This window comes from Nipponia nippon, unplaced genomic scaffold, assembly GCF_047370975.1.
Source record: "Nipponia nippon isolate SJK-2023a ecotype South Korea unplaced genomic scaffold, ASM4737097v1 scaffold_3, whole genome shotgun sequence".
Classification (NCBI taxonomy): Eukaryota; Metazoa; Chordata; class Aves; order Pelecaniformes; family Threskiornithidae; genus Nipponia; species Nipponia nippon.
In genome coordinates, this window is record NW_028262347.1 from 53,092,110 (window position 1) to 53,109,104 (window position 16,995).

At 36.5% G+C, this 16,995-nt stretch overlaps 1 protein-coding gene across 4 annotated transcripts in view; it reads right to left on the bottom strand.

Annotated features, from left to right (window-relative positions):
* The window catches only part of ANKS1B (ankyrin repeat and sterile alpha motif domain containing 1B), a 441,565-nt gene that overhangs the window by 306,730 nt on the left and 117,840 nt on the right, over positions 1-16,995 (bottom strand). For all 4 annotated transcript variants that reach the window (XM_087765654.1, XM_087765653.1, XM_087765652.1 and 1 more), the window contains one exon: positions 1,617-1,782. In XM_087765654.1, coding sequence (XP_087621780.1) covers positions 1,617-1,782 — 166 coding nt within the window. The remainder of the gene's footprint in view (positions 1-1,616; positions 1,783-16,995) is intronic.

The following is a 16,995-nucleotide window of genomic DNA, read 5'->3' on the forward strand; positions in this document are numbered from 1 at the left end:
CTCTGATACACACCATATTTAACCATACACAAAACATACTTCCAGATTAAGACCTAAAAATGTCCTTTTTAGGATCTGTTTTTCATACCAGTCTTAACGGACTTACTATGCCTAAGAAAAATGCCTATGTTCAGAAGACAGCACACTTCCAAAGCCTGGTACTTTAACTAGCGAAAAGGCTATCTTTTTTTTTTTTTTTTATTAATTACAATGGAAAGCTTTGTAGTTGAGCCCCATTACTGTGGAGGCAGATAATGAACTCCCTTGGCCAATTTACAGGGTAGAGGTATGGCAGTCTTCCCATTGCAATAAGTATGTTTATGGTGATTAATCAAGTAGAAGTCTGAAAAACAAGGATAATTTGGTATTTTCTTCCTTTACTGAACGACAACCCATAATATTGTCCTGCACAGCCTGCTAATTTTTTAGATTATCAGAGCCAAAAAAACATCAACAAAGTAAACTTTCAGCTACACAAGTGGTCATGCTGGTGTTCAAGTCAGATTCTGGTCTACTCTGTGCAACTACGCTATAAGGATGCTATTATATTTTGTGCCACCTTTTAGATCACTGTTCATAATGCAGGTTCCCTCAAGTCTTCTTTAGCCCAAATTTTATGGAGAGGTGGGAATTATGATCCACTCCACCTCACCTTGCAGACTCCAAAGCTGTATCTTGATATCTGGCCCTTATATACTATGCCTGATATAGCTCTGTCACTCTTCCAATTCTAGTTCAGCTGTGAAATCAAGAAGGTGCTTCCCCTTACACAGACTAGATAGGTAACATGATGTTAGTCAACAGTCATCTGTCATTCTTGTATATTTCCCAAATCATGATTCATAATCAAGATAGCACAGGTCAAAAAGTCAATTTCCCATTTCAAATAGGTCTGTGCTGTTGAGAACTGTCATTTGTCAAAGCATACTCTCAGTCCAATTACTTACAGTGAAATGATTATATTCTGAAATTCCTGTACCAGGTGGTGACTAATGAAGAGTTCAAACAAGGGTAATGGAAGAGAGCACATAATTTTGGAGAACATAAATAGTGTCCTTACAGATAATATCATTCATCTGACTCAGCATAATTCTATTGTTTTTTAACTACAGTAACTCATTGCTGTTCAAACCTGTAAAATACAAACAGCAGTCTGCTAAAGTGTCATTTAATATTTCTATCAGTTCTTATTCACTGTTTCATTTTCAAAAACAGAGCAGATCTTCCTTTATGTAACATGGAAATACAGAGTACTTTAAATTTTGAATTAGTTATATAATGTTGTTGCTAAGCACTTCATTAAAAAACAGAAAAAGGTTGGTAAATAGATTACTGCAAAAGGCTGGGCTTAAAGAAATTCGATTTCCAATTTGGCTTTTTGCAATCTTCTCATATTTATCTAGGAAATTATTTAAACCTCTGCTTTGTTTTCCCTTCTACAGCAATTTTTTAATCAATCTTTATTCTGATATCAAGCTCTTATGGTAGCTAATGAAAGACTATAATCATGCTGTGATAAGTAAACAGAGTAGCGCATTCTTGAAAATATAAACCTATACCTTCTATAACATTACACTTACACCAAAGACTATGTAAAGGATTATTTGATCATTTACCTGGTCTTGAGGAAGGTACTCTTGCTATCTCTAGGGAACAAGGTTTTTTGGTCACTGCTACGTCTATCGAATCACAAAGACTGCTGTCATTTTCTGAAGGAACTGCATCCAGAGGTACTGAGGGTATTGCTTCCAATGCATAAACTCTCTTCTTTGAATAAGATTCCTGAAATGCAAAAATTTAAGTAGGTAAGAGAGATACTTCTCAGATGACTCAGGAAAAGAGCCAGGTTCAATAACTCTGGCTAGCAGGGTTTAAAATTCAGCAAATTAAACAACACATTCTGCTGAAATCCAAATTGTAACAGACTGAAAGAATTACTTGCATGCTAGAAGATAACATTTCTTGTTTCTTTAAATTGTTGTGTAATATAGTTCTTGTTTAGTTACAGAAATGTCTTTATTCATTGAACTTTGTATTTAGCAAACGTTCCAACATAACTGGTCTTGCCACACCTGCTTTGCAACAGTTAGACCAGCACAAGACCACGACAAGCACATTGTAGTACTTCTCCTTCTACAACCCTTTGAGGGTCCCACACTTCATAAGCAGAAGGTGCTGACTTTGTTTTGCATGTCCACCGATCAAACTTTCTAAAATTACCATCCCAAATTGCCTTTAGAGCATGTCACTTTTTACAGTTTGCATGCACCCCATTTTGGATTTAGCCATCTCACCAAGTTTGACATCCCTAATTCTTGTACTTTAGAAGTCAAGGAATGGTTGTTCTTTACTTATCCTCTCCTTGTGATTTCACAGACCTCTGTCACACTTCCCTTGCCCTCTCCCTTACAGAGAGAGAGAGAGACATTCTAATCTACTCACCCAGCTGTTCCAGGCTTTTGACCATCCCTGTCACCCCTCACCCTCTCAGTCTTCAGTGATGTGACAGGGATCAGATTTTCAAAATGGCATTCAAGATGAGGGCTCACCAAGTATTCATACTGACATAATGATGTTCCTTCTTTTGTACTCTACTCATTTCCTAATTGCTCTTAACATTCAATTTGATTTTCTGAATGTTATTCAACGTTCTGTAATTATCATTGCAAGAATATAAATATCAGGGAAGAATAAATAAAAATGATAGGGTTACTGAGAAAATGGTTGGAATGTAAATTACTGACAAGTAAATTCTTCATAAATCTCTCCCTAATAAAGCAAATATGATAGTAGCATGCCAAGCAGAACTTAAATAAGTTAGAGTCAAAAAAGAATTGTTAATACTTTAAAAAGTCTGGAATTCTATCAACTGATTAAGTGAAGACGATAAGCCTTAATTAAAAAGTGCATATGTAGCAAAAAAAAGACAAACTTCTCATTGCCGGAGAAAAACAATGTAAAGTCTTCTGGTTGCTGCAATGTGTTCTCCATTTTGCAGGTACTGAGCATATTCTAGAAATTTCTAAGCTCTACACTAATTCAAGTATCAGGCATTGAGCAATGTGATTCTGGTTTTTTTTCTAAGACTAAAAGCTCTTCTGCATTCTTCTCAATAATATCAGTTCTGTTGTCTCACCTCACCCACTGCAATGAGCAGTAACTCTACAGTAATCCTACATGTCCTAGATATTTTCATCTGCATAATAAAACCTTCTGAAGAAATACTCTTCCATTATAGTTGAATAATCTTTAGTCCTGAAATCAAAGGAATTTTAGTTTATTTTCTTTAAATTAGAGATTATTCAATCTCGAATTTCTGTAAACTAATCCAAAAAGTTGAAGATGACACATGTAACTGACCACTACTATCAAGTCAGAATTAGTTTTCATTTGAAATTACAATTTCATAAAAGTAATGTGCTGGGCTGCCAGTACATTAAAATAAGTGTTTTTGTGGAAAGGATAAAAATACATACACAATAGAAGTGAGAGAAAAAGAGAAGAGTGAGAGTGGGTGAGTCACTGGGAAAGCATTAGAGAACAGTTGCCCATACTGTTAAAATATAAATTAGATTTTTGCCTCATAGAAAGAAACAGCAATGCGAGATTGAAGTTGCAGAGCACATGCCAGGCACACACCATGGCCCTTACTCAGAGGCCTCCAGCCAGCTGGGTCTCTTCTGAGCATGTGCTTGATGGTAGTACCTATCATATGTAACCTGAAACCTAAACAGGACTAGAAAATAGAAAGGGGGGGGGGGGGGGGGGGGGGGAAGGGGAGGATGTGATTGTTGATCAGTGGGAATGAATTTGCTTCTAAAATAGCTATATGGCAATTGCAAATGGTTACATACAAGCATGAAACAATATTCCATAACATGACTAAATCTTCAGTAACTACATAATGTTGAGTTAGGCCTTTTTGCTGTGTTTCTGCCAAGCTTCTACGTACTCTGCCTTCTAGATACTCTTGCATTCCTTATAAGGATCAATCTGAATGATGTATACTCAGGGACTGAGATATAAGTAGTATATACAAATTTGTGTTTGTATGACATAAGAATAAAATGATAGAAGCTCAGTAGGCATCTAATCTGAACTGACATTCTGACAAGAAGATAGATTTTTGTATTTAACTGAAAATTTTTCATATCATCCATCTCCTTTCTTATATAAATCAGGTCAGCTGAAGTTTTATTACTTCCCTGGAACATGGGACAACACATCAGACATAAGTGCCAGATGAGGAACATCCAAAAAACTGTTCTTTACAGATGTATTGTTACATCTTATTCATCACCATGATAATTGATGTAGGTATGCTGTGTCTCACCAGGCAATTATTAATTTATTTATAACTTATAAATTCTAAATTTATTAACAGTTGCCTTGACCTCCTGGAGTCTAGGCTAGTCACAGTTGAAGGCCACACCGTATCCTGTTATTTGAAAACTTACTAGATCTGTATTTGCTTAAGTCTCTCTTTTGATATATGACTTCCTTCTCATTAAACACTGACTGTCCTCACAATTTATGTAAGACACCTAATAAGAATCACAACCGTTAGAAAAAACAGTTATTTTAGCCCTAAGGCACTTTTTTAGAAAGTCTGGGGAGCAAGAATGCCCTTATGCGTATTTATACTTGAAAACATAAGTTAAGGACACTGGTTTAGAAAGAGAATGATTGGGGGGAGTTTCAATGGTCTTAAATTATATTTTCAGATAATTCAGACTTTTAAAGAAAACTTTATGGCTATAATTATTGATTATCTGCAAACAAGAAGTGGAAGTAAGATATCCAGGGTTTCCTTTCTTCTGAATAATAAACTTTAAAGAAGAAATATTCTCATAAATGTAGAAAGGAAGAATGCAATATATCTGCCATCTTTAGAAAATTTCTGTTTCATTTATATAGATAATGAAGTAATGCTATTACATTCTGACATACCCCTTGAAATCCACCAGGGTGTCATATCTTCTCCCCTGGCTTGCTGCATGCCAGAGGACCAGCATGAAGAATCCAAGTGGCTCTTCTTCCACCACAGTGCAATAAATCCTGCCTATTTGTTCTTTAGGAGAGTACTATGATACCTCTATTAATAAAACTTTGGAGAGTTATTGATCCCAAACCCTCTGTCAACCCAAAGCTGATGAATACCATGAGAGTGAGCAATGACTAGTGCATTTATCCCATTTATGTCATAGAATCATAGAATTATAGAATCGTTTGGGTTGGAAGGGACCTTTAAAGGTCATCTAGTCCAACCGCCCTGCAATGATCAGGGACATCTTCATCTACATCAGGTTACTCAGAGCCCCGTCCAACCTGACCTGAACGGTTCCAGGAATGGGGCATCTACCACCTCTCTGGGCAACCTGTTCCAGTGTAAACGACCCTTATTGTAAAAAATGTCTTCCTTATATCTAGTCTGAATGTGTTTGCATCAAAGATACTACTTGATGTTTGTAAACAGACTAACGTATAACATCGTTAGATTGGGACACTTTACACTGAAATATTCATGATAAGTAATGAAAGGTTGCTGAGAGGAATCAAGAATTCAAGCAAGAAAAGTCCTGACCAGTGAAGATAATTAGGTTAGTTTTTCAAAATGCAGCAAGGTGGTGGGGAGAATGCCCGGACCTGAAGGGTGTTGTGTGAGTTTGTCACAATAATGTACTGACCAAAAACAACTGAAAGTGTTTCCTATGTCATCATAACCCCAAAACACAATTAGATGGAGAAATATTTATTTTGACTGCCTCTCCATTGAAAGAAATCAGGAATATTACTATAATTTTATGGCTAATAAAAACACTTTTATCTATTACTAATAATTTAACGGAAGTAATTTTTATAGTATGGTGTAATTAGAATCTTTTTTCATGAGTCAAACTATGATAAATGTTCATTGTTATGACAGCTAGAAACACTTGAATATGTAATTTGTCATAGAACAGATAATAAGGTTCACTTCATCATATATTACAGAATCTGGAAAATCCTCAGTAATCTCATTTAAGGGTAATGACACTGGAGGATCTACTCTAGTCTGCACAAAGTATTTATAATATAGATTTTAAAAGGGTATTCTCTTTTACCCTCTCACCAAGCATCTGAAACAGTGGGTTTGCTGTTGTAGGAATAACACGTACAAAGTTATCTGAAATAATTATTTCCCTCCAGCACCTGAAACAGCCTTTGTGAGTAAGTTTCAGTAAGCCTTCCACAGAGCTGAGAAAAATGTTCATTTTAAAAAACATGCTAGATTTGTTGTCCCGTATATTTATATTGTTAGAAATGTAAAGATGAGTATTTTTTCAGAAACCATTCAAAAAAGTTAGATCTGCTTTTTCAAACTTTGTGTTTGAGGAAAAATGAGCATTATTTACATAGCACCCCAAATGTAGGTTTAAATGTTAGGTCCTTTTCAAATGCATATTTTCACATATCTTGTTTAGAATCTAAAATATCATATGAAAACCCTACAGATGTCAGTCCCTGAAAGCTAAAGGTCCTACAAAGCTTTACAATACAAAACTGACTAATGTAGCCTAAACTATAAATGTCTGAAAATATGGGTAAATTGTGAGCATAATGAATGCAGTGTTAACCTCAGCAGCAGAAACATATTACTGCATTTTATGCAGAGTTTTCATAATTCTATCTGGCAGATATTCAGAATTTCAAATGAAGTTAGATTGTTGTAGTCATGTTACATGCTTTCCCATGCATACAACATTCAGGCCATGAAAAAGAGCAGATGCTTCCTCTAATAAATAACTCACCGTGACAAAGAACATACCACAAGTCTACATAATCTGGTTTATGCAAATGCTAATGGTTGTGTGTGGCAATGTAGCATAATATAATAACTGGTTTAATAAATGATTCTTAGTTTAGCTGAACAAAATGCAATTACAAACTAGAAAGTAATTTCCAGGTTAAATATCCTCCCATTTTTTTTGGTTTTCATGAACAACGTTAAACAAAAAAACGTCTTCTCTGAATATCAAGCTATAGGAAAATGTCTATTTAAAATAAAGGCTATTATATTAAAAAGATAAAATGAGCTGAAACCTGAGCTCCATGGAAACAATACTTCTCTGCAAGTTGCTTACGTTCTAATGCCTAGGTTTTAAACACACACACACACACACACACACAAAACAAGCAGTTAGCTCAATACATGGGGCAAATTTTGGTAAATTAAAAAAATTGGGAAGAAAAAAATTAATAATAGAATATTATGCATTACTAAGTATGATAACAAAACTACAAATTAATCTTTGTCAAAGTATTCGGATATCGTTTCATAGCTCATACAAGACTTTCTCCAGTAAGAGATAAAATAACTCATTGAAAAGTGAGAAGTTTGGGCCAGAAGATGTCTCAGAAGGTGACTGAAGAGGTTCAGAAGAGTGCCACAGTTTCAAGGGTGTCAGCTTCAAAGTTCAAAACACATAGAACAACAGGAGGAAGGCTCTTCTGATATCTGCTGGGGTCAGAAGAAAGAAACTGCTTTCCACTTTCCCAGAGACTGATACATACATGTGTACTTCGTCAGGCTCTGGACTTCATTTAGTAACAGCCCAAATATTTGAAGGTGGTTATGAAGGGACATTTTACACTATATCTGTTTGTTACATAATCAGACGTCTTCACTAAAAAAAAACCAAAAAAAGCGCGTTTTCTTATTTGTAAGAAAAGGATCACAACAGGTTTATAGCAAGTGTGGTAGATATCCTGACTTACAGAGATACCAATAGTATGTGACTGACAACTGACAGATTCATCTTGAGCATCACAAAAAAAATTTTTAAAGTCACTACTAAATCACTTTCCCCTAAGCCAATAAAAGAAATATTTTGCGCTTTGGGTTAACATTTTTGAATGTGCCTGAGAGTAGGTGTGAAATATGCACAGAAAGAATGAATGAGAATTTATTATTCTGCCTTTGGATCACAAGGCAGTGAACCATTCATGCTTCTCCCCAGCTGAAAGACACATAGGCTTGGTCCAGCTCTTCAAGTTTTGTCTCCTACTCTACTAAAACATACCAATCTTAGCTTTCCAATAGAAGCAGTAAACATGAAGTAAAAATAATCCCTCATATTATAAATATTATATTATATGGCCAAAACCATAGAAAATGTTAGATACTGAGAAACCCTTAAGTGGAGTTATTATTTACTAGACAGCAAATGCAGAAAAAAAATTAGCACACTATATTAAGCAGACAGGCTGAAATTTTCTCACATTTTATAGCTTCATTCCTATCAATTACTGTGCCAGTCAATTAAAAATATATGGGTTGCTATGGAGGGGAGAGAGGAATTGAATACACCTAAGTAGATCTGGAAGCAAAACACGTCATCTGAGTGAACAGTAGTTCTCACTATTGACATAAAGCAGAAAAGAATGCTAGAACTGCAAACTGACTTGATTGGAGGGCAGATAACATCACTAGAAAGAGACAATATGGAAGACATTTTCTTTGAAAAGAAAGCTTTAGCACCAAAGTGTGTTAATCCATTATCTGTTACAAATAATCTCTGCATTTTCAGAAAATATTCTGTATCTGTCCATGCATCTTGTTCTGAAGTCATGTAAATATTTTCACAAATGTGCACAATAGAAACCAATTACTTGATGCCAAACACAATGGATTTAATAGAAGCTACAAATAAACATTTGCTATTTCAGGAAAGGGAATCTCCCATGTTTAAAAGTTTTCCAGTTAGATATTGAAGAAATAAAAATTTAATTATGTTTGGTATAAAAGTCATTATTGCAGTAGTTTAAGCCAAGACTCTCTTAAAAGAAACCCCTCCTACACATCCTCCCACAGTAAAGCAGAAAAAACAAGAAAATGTTTTTCCAAATATTAAAGTTATTGAAAGTCATATTATGAGAAATGAACAACTTTGTTGTGAATCATACCTTTATCTGGTACACAACTGAAGAGAAAATGATATACAAGATAAACAGAAGAAGAACGTTTTGAAGTTGTTCTTTAAAAGTCCCAGGATCATGCAAATTTTGGAAAGTTAGTACTTTCTAACTAAATAGAACAAAACAACCTTTGTCTACAGTAAATATGGTATTTCAGCAGTGTGAAAATTGAACCTAACACTAAGAGACAATCAGAGGCAAATTCATACTGTAAGTTAGAATCAGTATTTGAAAAACTGTAAAATAAATAAATACAACAGGAGAAATATGCACAATAGTAGTAGAGAAATGTTAATACAATGCTGTCCATATCTCCTATGTTCTTAAAGAACCCAGTAATTTCCTATTTTGAACCACAGTTCAGAACCATAGTTCTGAATGGGATCCTATGAACTCTGCTGTTTCCTGGCCAAAAGTGCACCAAAGCCCACTAACATTTATAACAGGGATAACATGGATATTTACTTTTATGGATACAAAAAGTTCCATCATCCAGTGCTATCTTTTCATGCTGCCTACATACTTAACAATTGTATGAGGACTGACTTGGACATGTTTAATTCAATTAGCTAAGACTGAAATATAAGGACATGGGCTGGTTTTGGCTGGAATAGAGTTAATTTTCTTCACAGTAGCTAGTATGGGACTCAAGGCCTTTTCTGCTTCTCACCCCACCCCACCAGCGAGTAGGCTGCTGGTGCACAAGAAATTGGAGAGGGGACACAGCTAGGACAGCTGACCCCAACTGACCAAAGGGATATTCCATATCCTATGACATTGCTCAGCATATAAAGCTGGGGGAAGAAGAGGGAAGGGGAGAACGTTGGGAGTGATGGCATTTTTCTTCCCAAGTAACTGTTACATGTGATGGAGCCCTGCTTTCCTGGAGCTGGCTGAACACCTGCCTGCCGATGGGAAGCAGTGAATGAATTCCTTGGTTTGCTTTGCTTGCGTGCGCGGCTTTTGCTTTACATTACAATGTCTTTACCTCAATCCACGAGTTTTCTTACTTTTACTCTTCTGATTCTCTCCCCCATCCCACTGGGGGGTAGTGAGCGAGTGGCTGTGTGGTGCTTAGTTGCCAGCTGGCGTTAAACCATGACAGGACAATACATCAGCATAGTTACCTAATTCACTACTCATCACTGAAGGAGAAACATTCAGCTAATAAACATGCTACTTCCTTACAGCTCTTTAAATAAGGAATCCCACTGTTTTATCTTAAAGCTCTACTGCTTTAATTGTTACTATAATGATTTCTATGGTATGATAATCTACTTATTTATTACAAATATGCAGCCTTAGTTATTGCATAATGGAAATTTGCAATAATGGAGATTATATAAAATGAAGTGAATAAGGATTATAAGGGAACCAATGTCACATTTTCAATGAAATTTGCACTTAGGAAACTTTCTGTAGGTTCAGTGCAAGACTCCAGTTTCAGAACAGCTACCACAGAATCATGTGTCTATTTGGCCAGAATTCAGGAATCTTGCCCCAGATTTGCAGTCACACTAGCTGTATGTAATACTTTTACCACAGATATTCTCTATTAATGCTGTGTCACCTTCCTTCATATGTGAAAAAACTACTATGTCAGTGTTTCACACAAACTAGATTGTAAAAAATACACAAAACTCTGCCTACTGATTCTATTGCTCTAGGTTCTGATTCAACTAATTTCTTATATTTCAACAAATGAGTAACTGAACTTCAAAATAGTAATGTAAATGCTTAAAGTTAATATACACTCAAATAATTTGCAAACTTAAGATCCTTTCATAATTTCATGATGAGGAAATAGAGTTGGTCAGAAAAAGAAATCTGCTACTCAGAAAGCCTGCATGTTATGTGGAACCACCTAAAGCTGGACAACAGGAAACACCTGGCAGTGGATCTTTCTGGGTCAAAAATGAGATTCTAGCTGCTTACAATACAAACTGTGGAGCGTCTGCAGTTCTTCTTTGGTCATACAGTCCTTATGAGAAATAACTGTCCTTAGAAGAGAGATGTTAAGATAGCTATCCTTAAGAGGCAGCTCAAAAATTGTTCATGCGCTTTACAATAGAGCATTATTACGCCCAAAAGAAACATAAAAAAGATACACTCAATCTGTCCACTTCGGAAGTGGGCAGAAAGGAGTGAAGGAAGGCCTTCTGCTCCGTCAGCTGCGTACCCTCTGTAAGTGCCCTGGTGTTTAATTTGCACACGAATTCAGCTCAAAAGCTAGGCACATAGTCAAACACATCCCTCTACCTTGTGTCTCATGCTGGCTGGCTTCCAGTGGCTTCCTGTTCAACATAAAAGAGCAATCAATTGAACATCTTCAGAGACTTCCACACTTTCTCATTGATACAGGGAGCACAAGCACCCAGATGGGTTTCTGAATGAACTTTCTGCTGTCGATATTTATTCATCACAATGCAAAAACAATAACTCTATAAAACCAATCTGAATAAGGCAGAATTTAGGCACCTGCCCACATACAAATGGATTACAACAGTTTACTCAAAAGCTTTATGTGTATATAGAACTTAAGTATCTGCTAAACATAAAGGCTGATTAGGGAGGAAGCTAGTGGGTTTTAAGTACCTAGGTAGGCTAAAACACTGAGTTATGGACTCAGTTTTGCTAAATTCAAAATTACGTAGAATTAAATGGGATTTAACATTGCCTAAAGATTTTATTTTCTCTCTTCTTTTTCACCGTATAAATCGTTGTGAATCAAAAAGCAGGATGCTATGAAAATTACAGCACCTTCAAAAATATCAGTCAGCTTGATACTGTCAATTTATTAATTTACCTCAGTGTCTTCACACTTATATCCTTTATGTTGAAAAACTCTGCAAAATGCCTAGTGGACTGTTCTGGCTATACAGAGAGACATTTATAACGTTTTTTAAAAAGCTATCTCCCTCTTTTTCCAAATTAACACAACTATTCCCTGTATTATTAGTAGTATTACTGTTATTTCTGCTTATTATTGTAAGATTTTATGGATCAGGACTGCTTATTGCTTCTGGAAAGTGAATAGAGCATTTGCATTCTACAGCAATACAAATGATTAACGCCATTCTAAGTAGAAAAATATAAAGCATGCCGTTACTCATTTCCTAGCTGAATTGCCTTTCTGAGACGCCTTAAAGTGAAAACATATATTTGACTAGAATTGGCAGATCACATTTTCTGTCAATAAACAAATCCAAAACACCTTATCAAGAAAATATGCAACAATGTAGTCTTACATGTTTCCCTTCGATATCTCAAATATGGACTCTCCTTAACTTCAGTTTCAGTTTATTTGACTTCACCTTAATTATGAATTATTAATAGTGGAAAAGTCATAACAATCAGTTTCAGATTTTACGAAACTCTTAGCCTTAGACTGGGTTTGGATTTTTGTGAACACATGTCTCGTGATAAAGTTCTGTATGTATGGAAGCCCAAACGGGATTAAGCACATTAATGCTTATGCTGAAGTAGCCTTAAGTAATTTGTTGAATCAGGGTTTATTTCATTTTCAGACTCAGTATAATGGGTACTGGTAATAAAAGTTTTCAGTGAAATACAACAGCCAGACATGACATTAAACCCAAGGCATGCAATTTCTTTTGTACAGCAAGAGAGGATTCACAGTTACAGACTACAAAGTTGTTCGTTTTAAATGCTCAGTTTTCAGTCAGGTCTTTTCTTCAGAAAGAAATCAGGTTCTATCAGTTTTACAGACTTCTTCAGGGACTTACTCTATGAAGCCATAAGTTTCCCTACTACTAAAAACTGAGGTTAAAAAAAAAAAATAATCCTCACAGTTTCCAGTATTAGCTTGCCAGTGGCTCTCAAATATATTTGTACCACCATCAAAAAAAAAAACCAAAACCAACAAAAAAACCCAACAAAACAATCAAACCAAAAAACAAACCCCAAACCAGAAAAAAAGTTGCTAGGCTCAAAAAAGGTCCCAAAATGTCAAATGCCTTTAAATAGCCCTTCATAGAACTGCAACCTTACTGCAGCATGACTTAATGGCTAATCTGTGTAGTAAATCCAGGTAGTAATCACAGTGCCCAGATATCACAACCCAACTGATCTCTTAACTCCAGATACCTCAAATACCAGCCTTTTTGTCCATAAACTCTTTTCCTCCTGTTACTATCATAGAAACAACTACAAAGTATATATGATGGCTTTTTTCCCCAAAAATGTAATACTGAACAGTAAACACGATTTGGTCAGACTAACCAGGAACTTCTACACAAGTTTTCAAGTTTCAACATACTGCTTTAACATTTCTGTTAGGAAGCAGCTGAAGTTCAAACATGAAGTTTTTAATACAAAGTTGAACTTCTTTCATGTACAAAGCTATTTGCTATGCATTATTGCTATCCATTTGCTGTGCAACTCAAATTGATTTTTTTTTTTCCATTTTCCCGTAATTTGTCAGGCAGTACTGAAAGCAAAAACATTGTGAAAGTGTGTCTTCTGGTTATGACTAAATTGCAAACCACAAAATAAGAAAATGTAACATACTTACGCTACTTAAGATCTTCCCAGTTGATCACTGTGCCCTATTTCAGTTAGGAATGTGACAGTGTTCAATTCAACATTAATTTCTACATGAATTTTAATATCTTTAATAGTAATTAAAGTCCATCTTGAAAACCAGTATAGTCATCAATACTTCAGATGATTTCTGACATATATCAACAATTCCAGTATTGTTTGACACCTCCCTTCTTTCTCTGTCTCATCCCATTTAATTTTGCTGTTTCATGATCGCACCAAGAGACAACACAGACCAGCGGTACCCAGATTTACACAGTGCTGGACAGGGATAGCTGTACTTTCACAAATAGCAATTTATGAACTGAATAAAATGGAGTCAGTCCTAAATTTTTAAAGAAATTACCTCATCTGAGGTCACATATCTAGAATTTTACAGAGAATTATAGAATGCAGATGTTTATATATAATTATATGAAAGAGATCTCTGGAAGTCATCTCGTCCAAACTCTCAGTCAAAGCAGAGCTATCTTAACCATTAGGTTGCTCTGGGCCTTGTCCAGTCAATTCTGAAAATACCCAAGGATAAATAGAGTACATCTCTGGTTACATCACATACCTGTGTGGTGGTGTCTAGATTGTACAACTAGTACAGTAAAAATGCATTTGCCGCAAGACATCTGAAATCATGGGCAACTGGAAATTTACATTGGAAATTAAGAAGCTACATACCATATGCAAGAACAAAACATCTAGCTTCATTCCTTAGAACACAGTCAGAAAATGCAGCATAGCACTAAATTAAGCCACATTTTTTTTTCAATATACTTATTTCCCATCACTGTTCAGCAGGGTATAATCATCACCTGCTGATTCTTTCTAGGCAGAATACATATTGCACTTTTCAGTAGCTGCTTCAGCGTGTGGGTGGCGTGTTCCTGCAATTACCAATAAAACTTCAGCTTACTGCAGAAGAGACAACACTGCAAATCAAGAGTTTAATAGAAATATTTTTTTATGGGTAATATAGCTATCCATGTCAATGCCATTTAAGTAAACTCATCATTTAATCTACTAAATTAAGAAGAGAAAAAAATGATCATATTTTTCACTGAAGGTTAGAAACTATATGAAAATATTATATATAATATAACAACCTTACTCTGGCTATTCACGTTCCAGGTATACAATATGCCAAAGTTTTCCTGGCTAACGGTGGTCCTTCCTGGAAAATAATTCTGTCTCTACCATGTCTATGTCATCACCTATTAAATTAGTACATCACCAAAAAAGATAACAGGTTTCCTCCCCTGTAACACATAAATTAGATAATGCCACAAGGTTTTCTATTTCTAATTTTGGTGAACTTCAACACCAAATAATATTAGCCAAATCTGTTTCTTTACCACTCTAATCTGAAATGTACTTCCACTGAATGCACTGAGAAGTAAACTGTTAGTGAAGCAAAGGATGACACCATTTCTTGGGTCCAAGTTGTTAAAATACTTTAGCCAATAGTGTTTATTTAAAAATATGCTCTTTTCCTCTCTTTTTATTAAAGAGCAAAGAAGAAAAACTCCCTCTTTTATACTCCCTTATCTGCACCTCAGCAGTTCAAAAAGTTACTATAACAGTCACACTGAGCTTAAAATCCAAGAAAATTTTTAGGGGCAACTGAAAATAGGAGTTCAAACTGGAAGAATAAGTTAAAATGAAAATAAATAATGCCCAATAAGTTTCCCAATTTTATAATTCTCCAGAAAGAGACAACATGAAGTCATGATGTTTCTCTCCAGAGAGTATCAATACAGAGATTTTTTTAGGAATAGACTTGATCTCTATACGAAAACTAAGTTAGCGCCTTATTTAATTTCTTCATTCATCTCTCGTGTATCCAGGACTATCTTTGCAATTGTAAACATAATTGCAAAATAATGATTTTCAATGTCAGGCTTTCTGTAGAATAACCTTAACCCTCTTCAACAATACAAACACAATACAAAATTCCTTCCCATTAAAAATGAATTGTTAAAATTATAAAAAAAGAAGTACAGACATGATGATCTTCTAGAAGTCGGACATGAAATACATAACCCTATTTACTGATGCACCAAACTCCAAACTCTAAATATTCCTGTAACAGCCTACACTGATAAAGAAACAGTATTGTATACAGTTTATCTCCTAAAATCCTGACGCAGCTGGTAAGCAAGCCAACCAGGGGAGGCACCCCACTGGGCCTGCTGTTTACAAACGGAGGAGGACTGGTGGGTGATGTGGTGGTTGGAGGCCGTCTTGGGCACAGCGACCATGAAATTATGATAAGAGTTTTCGATTCTTGGAGGAGTAAGGAGGGGGTCAGCAAAACCACTACCCTGGACTTTAGAAAGGCAGACTTTGGCCTGTTTAGGAGTCTGGTTGAGAGAGTCCCTTGGGAGGCAAAGCAGTGCAGGAAGACTGGACATTTTTCAAGAAGGAAATCTTAAAGGCACAGGAGCAGGCTGTTCCCATGTGCTGAAAGATGAGCAGGCGGGGAAGAAGACCAGCCTGGCTGAACAGAGAGCTTTGGCTGGAACTCAGGAAAAAAAAAAGAGTTTACCATCTTTGGAAAAAGGGGCAGGCAACTCAGGAAGACTACAAGGATATTGTCAGGTTATGCAGGGAGAAAATTAGAAAGGCAAAAGCCCAGCTAGAACTTAAACTGGCCACGGCAGTTGAAGGTAACAAAAAATGTTTTTACAAATATATCAGCAACAAAAGGAGGGCCAAGGAGAATCTCCATCCTTTATTGGATGTGAAGGGAAACATAGCCACAAAGGATGAGGAGAAGGCTGAGGTACTTAATGCCTTTTTTGCCTCAGTCTTTAATAGTCAGACTAGTTATCCTCAGGGTATTCAGGCCCCTGAGCTGGGGGACAAAGATGGGAAGCAGAATAAAGCCCCAATAATCCAAGAGGTAACAGCGACCTGCTACTCCACCTGGATGCCCACAAGTCTATAGGGCCAGAGGGGATCCACCTGAGGATACTGAGGGAGCTGCCTGAGGTGCTCACCAAGCCACTCTCCATCATTTATCAGCAGTCCTGGTCAACCGGGGAAGGTCCCAGATGACTGGAAGTTAGCTAACGTGAAACCTATCTACAAGAAGGGTCAGAAGGAGGATCTGGGAAACTACAGGCCAGTCAGCCTGACCTTGGTGCTGGGGAAGGTCATGGAGCAGATCATCCTGAGTGTCATCACACAGCATGTGCGGGCCAACTAGGGGATCAGGCCCAGTCAGCATGGGTTCATGAAGGGAAGGTCCTACTTGACCAACCTGATCTTCTTCTATGACAAGGTGATCCTTGGCAGATGAGGGGAAGGCTGTGAATGGTGTCTACTTGGACTTTAGTAAGGCCTTTGACACTGTCTCCCGCAGCATTCTCCTGGAAAAGCTGGCTGCTCACAGCTTGGATAAGTGCACTCTGCACTGGGTTAAAAAAACTGGCTGAATGGCCGAGCCCAGAGAGTGGTGGTGAATGGAGTCAAATCCAG